The sequence below is a fragment of the Toxorhynchites rutilus genome, chromosome 2 (genome assembly GCF_029784135.1).
Source record: "Toxorhynchites rutilus septentrionalis strain SRP chromosome 2, ASM2978413v1, whole genome shotgun sequence".
NCBI lineage: Eukaryota > Metazoa > Arthropoda > Insecta > Diptera > Culicidae > Toxorhynchites > Toxorhynchites rutilus.
The window spans coordinates 274,736,296-274,751,238 of record NC_073745.1 but is presented as its reverse complement, the minus strand read 5'-3'; the positions used below and the strand labels follow the sequence as shown (position 1 = coordinate 274,751,238).

The window sequence follows — 14,943 nt, the reverse complement described above, 5'->3', positions numbered from 1 at the left end:
CTTTGAAAGCAAGCTTTTGAATTCAAAACAATCTTGCTCATTGATGATGATTGGTGATCGCAATGTGTTCCCGAACACGGACGCAAAATCTAGGCACCTGGAGAAACCGTCAGAGCAAATACATGCAAGCTGTGATTTCTTCTGCTCGCTTGCATGAGTGTTTGGGAAACCATAGCGGACACACGCAAGGCGTGAGTACTTTCACTCGCATCAGATTCTGTTCTGCTTTCGCATTAGAGATGGGCAAATCAGCTCATCATGGTGAGCGGCTCAGAGCCGTCCAGCTCATACAAGTGAGCTGCTCATTCGGAACAGCTCTTCAGCTCAATTGAATTTTGCGGCTGTCCACACAATTGCATAACTACCATGGGACATTTTATAGTGTTCATTTTCTTAATAGACGGAAATCAAAAAAATAAACGAATTTAATTTGTAATTGTACACAAACTAAATTTCATATGGATTCTAATAATATAATATACAACAAATATTGAATGCTGAAATCCAACATAGAAGATGCTTAGGATATGCTGAATTTAAACAACAGAACAACCAGCAGTACCCAAATAAAATGCCTTCAGAAATATTGACTGAGACAACGTTTTTTGATAAAACTAGCGAGATTTTTTTTTTGCATCCAAGGATATAAAAATAAATCCATTAATAGGCGCAACGAGAAGCAATTCTTCGCCATGATAAAGGTAACAAAAGGACCATTATCAATCATCAGCATTTATGGCGGGTAGTTTTCTGAATTGTTTTGATTCAGCACGCGGAAATAAATTTATGCGTTTGAACAGTCATGTTTAAATAACAATATAATATAGTAATTCCATTTACAAGCATATAATAATTTTTATTATTTTGTTTGGCGATGTAAGAAAAATTTAATGGAACGATTGAATATCTTCAAAACAAAAACTTTTGCTCTCTGGCATCTCTGCTAAAGCTAAAGAACGAAGAGGGACACACGAAAACAAACTGACGTCATATCATAAAGCGCGGGAGACGAAAAATTCTTCCGCGTCTCAAAATTCACACTCTCTGCTGCTTTTGCGCTCCACAGCTATGCAGCTCATCAGCTCAACAGCTCAGCAGCTCATCAGCTCAACAGCTCAACAGCTCAGCAGCTCATCAACTCAACAGCTCAGCAGCTCATCAGCTCAACAGCTCAACAGCTCAGCAGCTCATCAGCTCAACAGCTCAGCAGCTCATCAGCTCTCCAGCTCCGTAATGAGCTGATGAGCTGCGTTGTTTTGATTGCGAGCCGATCCGAATCCGCTCACTATGATGAAGCGATTCGAATGAACAGCTCATGAGCGGATGGCACATCTCTATTTCGCATGAAACAGTCATGAAATATTGTTTGCTCGTGAATGCGTCCGAGAGAAGGAATACTCTCACCCATTTACGCATTCAGTTTGGTGTTCCCGTGATGCAATCCAATAACATCAGTTTCTGTTCTGCTTTCGCATGACTGTTCATGAAAAATTACCACATCACGATAAAAACGAAATGAATTTTATGCAAGATTATAAGACTTTATTTCGTTTTCACCGTGAAATGCCTCAGTTTCTATTCTATTTCTGTGATAATGAAAAATCTCGTGTTATTCTCACGAAAACAAAAACGAATCATGTATCAAACATCTTCAGTTGCTTTTACAAGGCCACTCAAATTCCATCGGTTCGTTTCGGGACCACCAACAAGTTCGAAAGAGTTGAATTTTATGTATATAACAATTTCATACTTATACTCATTCGCCCACATACTAATAAGAAAAAACTTTCAAAATATTCATTCATTCATGCATTAAGAATTGATTCAGATCCAATTTCAAATAAATGATTACCGAGCCAACGATAGTCCTACGTCTACCTTGCGGTTATATCACAGATATAACCCATTTTTGGTTTTTTTTTAAATTTCCAAGCAATTTTTGCTTTAGCCCTTCTCGAAAGTAAGGATGGAGTCAAGATGGCAAACCGATGATGCAAATTGTCTTTTTTGGTCATAAAGAATCCGTCTGCAAAATTGAACCAAATAAAAAAAATCAGAATAAATGACCTTTGCATTCAAATGGAATCGCTTTCCTCCATTATCCCCTATTGCATATCGTTACATGGAATCTGTGTAATTTCTTTTTTCATAACGAAGATGTATGAAATGCGTTGCGATTGCCAGATTTCGTTCGATATACTTGTTATTATCAACGCGTTGCTGGAATGATTTAAACTATCTTGTATTCTTTCTCCCCACAGGACTCCAAATCGGGCTCGCCGACGAGAACTCCGTCAAAGCTAATGTCCGGACCATCAGCAGCAGCAGCAGTACCTTCACAATCGCCATCCGGCTCCAACTCATCTTCGTCTATGCGAAAAAGCGTTGAGGCCAACGAAATCGAGGTTCTACGACTACGAAAGGTAGGTGCAAGCTTTCTTCGTGTTTTTTTTCGTTTTCTGTTCAGCCTTCAGTGGCCTTGCCAATTTTGGCAGACCGAGACGGGTGCAATTTTGGTTTGCCGCTGCAAAACCAAATGCACAAACCGATGAGCGGTGAATTGGTAGAGAGCCGGAAATTGATGGCGTCGCGAATTGTACTGAATAGAAGTGAAAATCGTACCAATATCCGAACAATATTCAGAATGTGGCGGCTTGAGCTGACTTAATTAACGATACGCCCTCTTTGTCACAATTGTCTCTGGTGATTCATCTCGTTTAGTTTGGAATTTCACGTGCCTGAATTGAAATGAAAATGTTGTTTTTTTTCACTTGATCTGTTATTTGAACGTTGACGAGACGGGTAGTAATTTCGCTGGTTTAAATACGATTAGCGCTCTAATTAAGGTTTGTTTCTTTCTCACGCGCAGTTTCTGCTCCGCTGAGGGATTACTAATTTTTGGATTTGTAAATCCCCTTCGCGAGGTCCAAAACCATCCCACGGAGACAACGACAACGACAGAAATGAGTGAAAAATTATCAACTGGGTATGATTCTGGGTCCCGTTAACACGGTGATGGGCCATCAAACCATTCCTCGGGGAACGATTTATTTTCGGCTTTTGTGTCGCAATTTTGTTTTTCAGCAGCATTCCTCCAGCGTCCGTTCTGGCTGAGGTAACGCGCTCTCACACGATTTTGTACACGGAAGATTTACAGTTTAGTTGGGGGCATGTGATGGGCGAAAAAGAAAGCACACCTCTCTGAATGCTAACTATGATCGCCAATACTTTTCGAAGTTGTGTACTGAATCGTAATGCAGACCGCTTGTGGACGATTTCTCACGACACTCGCGCTGATGTTGTGTAATTTTTGAAATCTAGTGTTCAGCACGGCTTACAGAGACAAGGCTAGTTCTTTAGCGAGTAAACATTTTTTTTGATGACGTCATCCGAATTGTCAGTGTAAACAGTCGCCAGTCGTATTTTGTTTTCCGACTTACGCGTAAATGTTCCTGAAATGAAAAATCGAAAATGGTTCAATGCGCTGTGAGCGGGTGTATAAATTATGAAAATGACATTATCGGGCCAAAAAAGAGATTCTTTCGCCTTCCGAAAAACCGACAATTATCTTCTTTGTAGATAAATGTTTTATCAAATTATTCATGGTGTTAAATATAATCAACTATATTATCAACGCACAAACTTACAAAGCACGAAAAATAAAAAATAAGAACACATTGTTTACTTCAACGACTCAGATGACGTCACTAAAAATGACTGATCCGGAGTAGCTAGCCTTGTCTCTGTAAGCCGTGGTGTTCAGTAAGAATGCTGCGATTCGGTGAAAATTATAGATTAGATCATAATAATAAGGAGGCGGTTCCGAGCCAACGAAGTCATTCGAATTGATGAATACCTTTAGGTTGTTTTCATTATATGTTAGCAGATTGATGATTAGACAGATGTAGGTCATGAACATTGAGTATTTAAATTTGTTTTTTTGTTTGTTGACTAAACCTGACCTCAAAGTTTATCTTTATCTAAATTGTTATATTATCGTTATATACTAATATATAATAAATGATTCAATGATTCAATTATACTGCACAATCCGGAGTTTGTTGGGGCTTGCAATGGTGAGTCCATTGACTACGTAGTAATCAATGATTTATTCATCTCACTATAAATAAAGGCGCTAACAAAATTCGTGTCCAAAAGCGCGGTGTAAATAAACAGAGAGAATGCAGTGAGCAGTGATTGCTGCGATGACAAAATGTGAACGAGAACGGTGCGGTCGTAAACACTGAGAGAAGCTTTCCCTCAACTGTATAGAGCAAGTATTAATTAATTGCCGTTGACACCAATGTTTTTGTTATAACAAAATTTAAAGTCGCTTTTTAAACATTGTTTCTTCAATGAGACCCCACAGGACGATGGTGTGGCTGAGCAATGGAAAGTAACAGTTCCACTATCGGTGATTGGCACGTAGGTAATCGGCCAGATCACCGTGCACTATCCGCTACTGTAACGAATTCTTGTCTAAAGTTCAGAGAGGTGAACTTTAAAATCATTTGTATTTCTTCCGTTGACGAATGTATAAAGTGCGCTACTATGTGTGACGTCTCGTCACCATGAAGTCAATGTAAAGGAATGAACTGTCAAATATGATCCCATGGAAATCGTATGGTAGCATTCAAATACAACATCACGGCAAACGAATTTTTGTTTTTTTTGCATTTTTGGAAAGCTTATGCTTTTAGGAATGTTGTCCTAGGTCCTAGGATTTTTCGATACTTGATTTCGTTGGAAAGTTACAGCCAAAAGTATAAAATCATCTCAAGGGATATAATATTGCTGTAAGAATTTTTGAACGCGTTTTTCTCGAAACAATGTTTTTTCAACTGGTGGTATCGATATCTCAGGGTCTACTCGAATTTTTTATCAACATGTAAAAATGATTTATCTAAAGCATTACATAGCCGTTCATCGATATGTCAATTTTTCAACTTTTATGAGCTTCTAAACAGCGATTTTTCATAGAAAAATGACAAATTTTTAACAAAAATGACCGTCGTTTTGGCAATTTTTCGAATTTTCAAAAACCCCTATGTAACGCTTTAGGAATTGTTATAAAGTTTCAAAATATTTATACAAATTCGTTCTGAGACACCCCGTTGCTTCAGAACCGATACCACCAGCAAGGTACCGATTTCAAATCATCAAACTGTCAACAGCGTAATAATCATAATTCGTGCAATCAAAAAAAAAAAAAAAATCGAAAATACATCTTCAAATATACCTTTAAAAAAACCAAAATACTCGAACACTTCATTTTATTCCCAACATCCGAAGAAAAAATACACCTTAGGCACCGGCTGTGTAAGTCAGAACTTGAAAGCTTTAATGAGGGCCTCCTCTGGCGTTTTCGCTGGCTTGAGCGAACTCAACTTTAGTTGCTCTTAAGTTCATAAGCATATCCTGGCTGGGAATTTAGCCACCTACAAATATCCGGATAATATTACATTACCGTCGATTCATTGGTTCCAGCGGACGAACAAAACACAGCGCTATTTATCGTACTTTCAATTGATCCTCGGTCCACCTTAGCCCTGTTGTCATTGTGAATCTTGTTTTTCGTTTTCTTATTTAACTTAGCAGCCTCTCTTGGGCCGCTTCCATTTGTCGTGGCTGATATCACTCCATTTGTCAGCGTCACAAATTTCCTTTCAAAATAAAATTTATGTAATGCTACTCGGTGAAATTTTAAATAGCGACGGATATATATTTTCTCCACGGTTGCCAGGAATGACAATCGTCAAAGTTACCAACACCGTGTAGTAAAATATATCAATCGTCGGTAGGGATGTGTATTGCATCTGACATTCATTTTTCATGCGGTTGCTAATTTGTACATACAATATGTACATTCTACTAATGTTTGCATTACCAAATATTTGGTAACTTCTTTAACCAAGGATTTTTCTGGATGTGTGAAAACTTGCTAAACCTACCTATGTTCATATTGAAAGTCTACTGTACTCTAGTGTATTGTTTGCGAACTTTTGAAAAATCCGACCAGAAATGATTGGAACGTATATTTGCATTTTTTCATGTTTCAGTGATGTTCCCTTACTACCAGTACTTCGCATGGAAATTTTCAAACGCTTCTGCTTTATACTGAACAGAACTCCAAATGTCTTAGGCAACTTTGGCGAAATCATTGAAAAATTCGGGTTTTTGTCGTTTTCGAAATGTTGAGACCAAAGAGACAGTTATTATCATAAATGAGACTTTTCTTTAAAAGAAAATTCCAAAAATAATATTTATTTTATCAGAATCTCTTGCAATTGCGTTGCAGCGTTGCTAGTTGCCGAAAACATAACACGAAACAAGATATATCAATCTGAAGATAATTGTGAATTATTCTTGAATTATTCTTAAAGGCGGTGAAAAAAGGCGTTTATGATTCTTTGTACTTTTTTCTAGAGAAAGTATGCCAAATTTGTTATTCCGTTTAAGATGAAGATATTTTAATTTTAAATACATGAATTACTGCAGCTTGAAATTGATGCTACGGTGAAAACCGTTAAAACAACTTAGAGCAGATAAGGATTGCAATGGAGTCCGCAGCAATGTTAGCTATGTTCAAAATCGTAGGCGAAAAAAATAACTAAAAGAGCAAAAATTGGAAGCAGAGAAAGAGTTGAAGAAAAGAGACATAGTGACATTTGGAGGTAAAAACAAACATTAAAGAAAAGAAAAGAAAAAAAATACGAGAATCATAAACAAAGCAATTCCAATGACTATACGGGAAGCTTATAAAAATAAGAGACCGGGTCGCTAGTTTATTGAAACAAAAATTAGACCAACTCTTTGAATACCTCCTCAATCGAATTTACAATTTCCGGAATCACCATCGTGTGGCACGGAAGCGATTTGCGATTCCGGAAACTTTTGAAAGGGTTTTCAAATGTTCACGTTTAATGAGCTGATAATTGGTGTCATGCTAACATTGTGTTGGTGCCAACATGAAGATGTATTGCTAGGGTGAACATCATTTATACGGTTGAACCAATTTCAGGAAAACTCTCAAGGAAAAAGGGAAAATTCGAAAAATTAAATTCCCATATGTTCTACAATTACATAGTGACAAGCGTTGTTAGTCCATTTGATGTTTGCGCTAACGAAATTGATCTTTGTTCGAAAGTGGAAATGGATTTTCAGGTGATGAAACGCACTGCTATATCTTCTCCTATCTATACCAATAAAAATGTGTCGCCGAAGGTGTTGATAAGAGCAAAACTCGAGGAAGGAAATGTCCGATTTTAGGCTGTCTTTATTCTATTATATTTTCTGTATCAAACATTTATTCATTTAACGGAGAAACATGGTATTTGCAAGCGGTTGAAAAATCTTGAACGAGAATTGTGTCTGAAAATAATCTGATATTGTAATGATGAGTTTTGGTAGTAGTACTAGGAATTTTATAATGAAAGATAAATTCAACGGGGTCGATTAGAAGATCAATCAATGAACAGTTCTGCGATTGGACCCATGAACTTGCGTATAGTAAGAAAACGTGAATGTTGAAAGGTATTTTTGGCGGGACGAAGTTTGCCGGGTCAGCTAGTAAAGTATACTTAACGTCAATTTCTTTCAAAAGAGTTGTTTGTTTATATATTGTGCTTAAATATGATAATTTCAGCTGTCCAGTTTCTATAAGACAACTTCAAAATTCATAAGTATTATCAATGAAAAATTCAAAACGATCGACTGATTTACATATCAATAATTGGCAACCTTGCCATTTCGACTAATAAGCTTGAAAATTCGCTTAAGCTTTACCAAATTCTGCTGAACGGATTTCTCAATATTTTTTCATTTTTCTAAAATTGCGACCTTGAGCTCTTCAATCGTGGTGTACCGTTCTCTTTCAGTGTAGATTCTGCGTACATGGATCCTCCCTAAGATTTTCAACAGGACTCAAGCCTTGAGAGCGAGCCGGCCATTCCAAAAAAAATATGTTTTTGGTTCTTAATCCATTGCTTAGTTCACTTGCTGGTATGAATAAAGGGTGTGTCACATCAAATTGCATCACGGAAAAAACGCTGTAGAAATTCGCCCAGTAGACCGATCCTTTTGAAAATTTTAGACAGTAAAATAAAAACTATTAAACAACTTTTGGCATTTTCTTTTTATTCATACTTCGAGCCCAAGCCCGTATGCTCGTACCTTCCTCTCTACCCCGTCCATAAGGTTCTGTACAACGTCAGGTTGTAGTTTTTTTGAACAGAAATCCATTTTCTCTTGAAGTCCGCCTCCGATTTGACAACTTTTGGGTTCTTCCGGAGGGCCTGCTATATAATCGCCCAATATTTCTCTATTGGGCGAAGCTCCGGCGCGTTGGGCGGGTTCATTTCCTTTGGCACGAAGGTGACCCCGTTGGCTTCGCACCACTCCAACACGTCCTTTGAATAGTGGCACGAAGCGAGATCCGGCCAGAAGATGGTCGGGCCCTCGTGCTGCTTCAATAGTGGTTGTAAGCGCTTCTGTAGGCACTCCTTAAGGTAAACCTGCCCGTTTACCGTGCCGGTCATCACGAAGGGGGCGCAAGAGCAGATCGCTTGCCACACCATGTACTTTTTGGCAAACTTGGATAGTTTCTGCTTGCGAATCTCCTCCGGAAGGCTGAATTTGTCCTCTGCGGAGAAGAACAACAGGCCCGGCAGCTGACGAAAGTCCGCTTTGACGTAGGTTTCGTCGTCCATTACCAGGCAATGCGGCTTCGTCAGCATTTCGGTGTACAGCTTCCGGGCTCGCGTCTTCCCCACCATGTTTTGCCTTTCGTCGCGGTTAGGAGCCTTCTGAACCTTGTATGTACGCAGGCCCTCCCGCTGCTTGGTCCGCTGGACGAATGAACTTGACAAATTCAGCTTATTGGCGACATCCCGGACCGAACTTCTCGGATCACGTCTAAACTGCTTAACTACGCGCTTGTGATCTTTTTCACTGACGGAGCATCCATTTTTGCCGTTCTTCACCTTCCGGTCGATGGTTAGGTTCTCGAAGTATCGTTTTAGTACTCTGCTGACCGTGGATTGGACGATTCCCAGCATCTTACCGATGTCCCGATGTGACAACTCCGGATTCTCGAAATGAGTGCACAGGATTAATTCACGACGCTCTTTTTCGTTCGACGACATTTTTCCAAATTTACGAAAAATTGACAGTGAAGCATGGACAACGTGATCTATACACTCTTATCTGATTTTAAAGCGAAAGCTGAAGATATAATTCCTAAAAATTAAATTTCTACAGCGTTTTTTCCGTGATGCAATTTGATGTGACACACCCTTTAGTAGCATTGTTCTGCTGGAATGTGAATTTTTGGGACGATATCCACGCAAAAACGAGAGTATTCCAGGACATGTGTGTACTCCTTGAATGATGTGAAAGCTATCTTGAGCTTTCCGGTTGCACAGAATTCCGCCCAAAACATACACGAGCTTCCACCAAAATTTCTGGTTGAAAAATACTGTTCCTTCTTCCGTAAATCACGCCAGTACCCATTGAAACCATGAGGACCATCAAAATTGAACTTTTTTTCGTCAGTGGAGATAACCTCTACATTGAAGAACTTTTCGTTATGGTATATAGCAAAATATATTCTTTTGGAAACATTCTTTGTCACAACATACCGGGTCCCACTGTCGGTTCACGTGAGCTTTGACAAAACTCAGACGTCTTCCGATGTGAGATGGTGTAAGATGAGGAGCTTTAACCTTTAATTTGACGAATTGTCACCCGAGTAGTAGAGAAGTTGAAACATTGCTTTATTTGCATAAGCGATTTTGAGGTATTCGAAACTGTACTAACTGTTTCCCGCTTATCCCGGTCAGAGAGCTTCGATTTACGTAGAACTCTCTCCTTCTTACCGTATCCTTGAGAATTCGCAAAATAATTGAGCACTACTGGATGGGATCGCCCAATACGACGAGCAATTTCTCTGATTACAACATTTTCTTGGTGAAATGCATCGATTTGTTTTTCTTCTCTCTCTGTGAGCACTTTTCCCTTCGGAATTTTCCAGATTTATTGATCAAAACAATTAAAACAACGGAAAATGTAACTGGACTTATAGAAAGTTGACAGTTGAAAAATACGAAAACATTCGTTTACACTCAGCGCTTGCACACACACATATGAAAATCATGCAGTGTATGGTAGTCACCAATACCTTGTTTACAACGGCACAAAGCAGCAAGATCATAACCTGGTCTTATAGAAGTTGGACCGATGTGTATGCCTAAACTGAAATCCATGAAATCTGAATATAGATCGCGTAGAAAAAAAATATTGCTTGGGGAACATGATTGCGGGACGAAGTTCACCGTTTCGTCTGGTATGTTTTCTGTACACGACCTACAATTTCACAAATTTTCAGTAGTAAACGAAAAAACAATTCTAACAAAGATAATTTTCGTTAATTTAATTACTATCGAAATATTAATGTAGGTGTCGGAATTCGAATGTAGTTTTTCGCGAAATCATTGATTTTGACCAAAAGAATGGTTTCTAACATGTATATATTTTACATGTTTATAATTCATGAATGTTGCATTTTCTGAGAAACATTTCAACATTTTTTCAGAGGCGTCTCGTCCGCCTGTTCAAACTAGGTAGACATTCTCAGAATAAATGTGTATTATTTCACATTTGTAACATGGATTTTCTTTAAATTCCCATATTATCCCGGATATCCTTATTTCATTTTCTATTTTGGTGGAACTCAAACCAATCGTGAAGAATGTAATGTGATAGCTATATTTGACTACTCCACGCAACCCGCACGCAACGCAACCTTAACGCTATGAAATAAGCAGTAATGATTGCCGAGTTCAAATCTTTCATCTGAACCAGCCGTCATCCAAATACTTTTCTGTATTTTCAAGTGGGACAGGGCAAACACAGTGAACTACGTATGAAGCGATCACTACTACTAATACGCCGCCTGGCGTAAAAATGACGTTAAAGGTTCAATGTTTTCTGCTGAACGAAATCAATGAAAACGATGGACAATACACATCCTCACTCTTGTTCGGTGTTTGTTCGTGGTTGTCATCGTTTCCCTTTCTGTTTCTCTTTCTGCTCCTGACGTCATTGAAATTTGAGAGAGACCACGAGACCACGAGAGTACACAGCACTAAACACCCCGAGCGAGCGTGCTTCAAAAAAATAAACGAACAAATTCATTCATATTTCTGTGGATGTGGTGGTGTTCTTGCGTTAATTCAAGCGTGTTTATTGATTTTGTTCAATCGACAACTTGAACCAGGTATAGTACACGTTTGTCTGCTTACGTTTCAAAATCGTCGCTGCGTTGGTCGGACATGTGGATGAAATAGTTGCGTACTTTGGTCTTAATGCTGACAAATTGTGGCCCAGAGCTATGATGGCGCTATTGTAATGTCCGGAGATAAATCTGGTGTACAAACATTGGTGAAACAATGGTTTCCAAAAGCTGGATATATTCACTGTCGCGCACACGTATTGAAATTGGTGTGTGCGCGACAAAAAAGGGATTAGGTGAGATGGGGGTAAGACGGACATGTTAAGGAAAACTTCAATTGTATCTTTGGAAACTCATGTTTTCAAAAATTTAAGAGCAGTTTCTTACAGTTCAATATACTGGTTTTCGAAATAACTGGCCAAATGTTTTATAAAAATATGTTTTTCCATGTTTTTTTTACTGAAATTAAAACAAGCCGAAAAGTACAACATTTTTATCGGTGCGGGTATAATGGACATGTAGTGGGGGGGGATATGGACAGGTTCATAATATACGAAGCGTAGAGGTTTATCGCTCGCGAGAGGAATAATTTCACTCTCTCCCAGTGTTTGTGCGTCCAATAACTGAAATAAAACAAAAAGAGAAAGCAATATAAAAAAGAGTTCAATCCCTTCTTCCCTTCACTTTCCAACATGCATTGGATGTGATTATGGATATGACTGTCCATTTCACCCTCCCCCCCCCAGAGCAATTATTTCAATAATTTAAATTTATCACTTACGAATGAATTTACTTTTCCGTACATACCAAATATCTCTTCTCTCAACTCTCAACTCACAAACCGAAATATAACCATCAGCGAATTCAATTTTGCAATTAAACCACTCAAAATGCTTAATATCGAAGCCGCAAAAGTTACATCCACACGCGGAATCATGTTCGATTTTCGGTTTTTCTTTCTCTATTCCACTTTTGATCAGTATTCATTGTTATAGGATGGTTTAAATATTATAGAATAGCATGTAGAAGGGTTTCCCATCAACAAAAAATTTGAAATTCATAATGCAACTATACAAATCAACCACCTGTCCATCATACCCCCACTGTCCGTCTTACTCGCGGCTCCCCTATACGTAGTAGAATGCGTGGGTAACGTCAAGGCTTGCTTTGCTTCTATAGCAAGGCAAGCTCGAAGCAGATCATCATTTTGATAGTACACTCAAAGGTGTAATTAGGCATATGAATAAAAACAAAATTCAGCTTTACTTTACTTGAATCGAGCTGTCGAGCAGTGAGATTGAGTTTTTACTACGTTTGGTATGAATAAAAGTGATAACTAAGTATTTACTTTTCGAAAATGGAAGTTTACTTAATTTCGTATGAATAAAACAGCATTTATCAAGTATTTACTTCGTAATTATCAAGTGCGCTCATGAGCATACTTTGCGTCTGAAACTCTGTTATTCGCTTTAATATCATATCCAGGTTTATGTTTAATGTTGTCATCTTGCGCTCACAGTTAAAAAAATAACAAGTACTATGACCTGTTTCCACTTTTTGTGGCATTGGTCCTGAATTACAAATTACGCAGAGAGGGAGATCATGACAATATAAAGTAGTTGTATAGGTTTAGTCACGAAAACGTATTTTTTTTAACAAGAACCTTTCTATCCAACTATGGGGAAACCAGAGGTGGAGCGTTGCAAAACTGGTTTTTATGTTTCTTTAATATTACTGTGATCCCTTTTTGTTCAACGCTCCGCGAAGCCGGAACATTAACAGAACTGAAGGTGCCGAAGGAAACAGAATATCTTTTTATCGTTTTCCAATAGATAAGTCGTTGAGATACATTCAATCGATGGTCTTAAAACGGCTTTTTACTTTTTTTGGCCTACCATTACATAGACAAATCGGGAAGTAACATACCTGGTAGTATATTTGCTTTGCGGATCACAGGCCAAAACAATCTGCTGACAGATGTTTGACAAAGTAAAAGCTATGTTCGAATTCCGAAAATGAAATCAGTAAAGTAAACTGTTATTCATACGAATTCAAGTAAATACTAGCAAAGTTTACTTTACTTGAAAACGAGTAGAATAAGTAAATGCATTTTTTTATTCATATGGCCTATTGTGTCGGCTAGTTGCAAAACCGGCCAACTCCACAACTTTGGGAAATTCGTATTTTCGGTTTTTTAGACCTTAGATACATTTTTCCACTCATTGGTAGTGAGACACAGCACAAATATCGATCAATTCCTTATAAAACACGCGTTTGAAAATCATGATGTGCTGCAAAACCGGTAGCATGATGTTACAGAAAATCGAATTAAAAAAAAATTATTTTTGGAGATGGCCGGTTTTGCAACTAGACGAAACAATTGATGTATCTGGCGAAATTATGAATGAAAGTAACGTCATCAATTGTCATCGTTGATATGAATCGATTATAGACAAAATTATTGACGAAATGACGAAACGGTTTAAGGAACTAGATGAACTAGATGAATTCAAATTCGAAATCTGACCAGAATCGGTTATTCTGAATTATGATGATGGCTGTGGAAAAGATTTCCTTTATGAGATGATGCAGATGGCTTTATTCAATGGGGAAATCATTGATAAGTTTGCGCTCATAGCTGACCGTAGGATTCTTTTGTTATATAGATAAATGTTGAGAAAAACAAAAGTTAAAATCTGCCATCGCAATATTGTTGTTTTAATGTTGCAAATTTAGATTGAACAGGTAGCTCATTTGGTCACGCGTCGCCTCTGCATTTTTTTTCGGAGAATGATTTCTCAAAAAATCTCACACATAAAAGTGAAAAGTAACAAACAGGTGCGGTGCTGTTGATTTAAAAGCTTTTATCCACCGCGATGCGAGGTTGCGCGAGGTGATGCCTAAGCCGCTACCAAAATAGGAAATCGATGCCCAAATTAGAGCTAGCCTTCTGTCAAGTTTAGACGCGAACTGAAATGCAATTTCAATGTTCCTTTCGCGGCTTTCGGCATCAAACAATCATCATCATCTATCGATACCTACTAGTGGCACTAGGTCGCCGTCAAGGCCGCATCGTAAAATTTACTTTTTTTTCCTTTTCACCTAAGCCCGCATCTCAACGTATCTCGCCCATATGCGAGTGAACGCCATGGAAGGTAGCTTCAAAGCTATCAAGAGTCACGATTCCTCTCTGCTTTACTTCAATTCTATTTGATCAATAATGTACAACCCGCAGGCCAAGGATGCATACATTTGTGCCCCGTACGACTTTCAATTTGTTTCCATCGAATGATTTGCATTCCGATAGAATCGTGAAAATTCTAATGCATCCAGAGTACGCGGATGTGGTTCAGTTTTTCCCACACAGCTAAGCGGGTCGCGTCGCACTTAGTGGTGATTTTCCCACAGTCCGATCGGATGTCCTTCAGGAAAGTAAGCAGTTGTCCTTCGGCAAAGGGGTTTGTTGCATACATCAAGCGCTCCCCTCGAATAACCAGGGACTGGAATTTTTTCACACGATTCAAGAGAACCGTATTTGTTTCTACAATTGGCGTGATAGCTTTAATAATTTATGAGGCAATCACCTCGCGGGTACCCTCCAGCCATAGCGGGTTTAATTTAGTTGGGGGTGAGATGATTTCTAAATTAAATCTCATTTTACAATACACCTGCGAGAGGTAACACCGATCTTCGGCGCAGCGGCAGGTTGCGAG

At 38.5% G+C, this 14,943-nt stretch overlaps 1 protein-coding gene across 5 annotated transcripts in view; it reads left to right on the top strand.

The window, feature by feature from the left end:
* LOC129767330 (probable serine/threonine-protein kinase DDB_G0282963) overlaps positions 1-14,943 on the top strand; it is a 362,089-nt gene that overhangs the window by 28,809 nt on the left and 318,337 nt on the right. For all 5 annotated transcript variants that reach the window (XM_055768073.1, XM_055768069.1, XM_055768071.1 and 2 more), the window contains one exon: positions 2,262-2,423. In XM_055768073.1, the coding sequence (XP_055624048.1) occupies positions 2,304-2,423 (120 nt within the window). In that variant the 5' untranslated portion in view covers positions 2,262-2,303. The remainder of the gene's footprint in view (positions 1-2,261; positions 2,424-14,943) is intronic.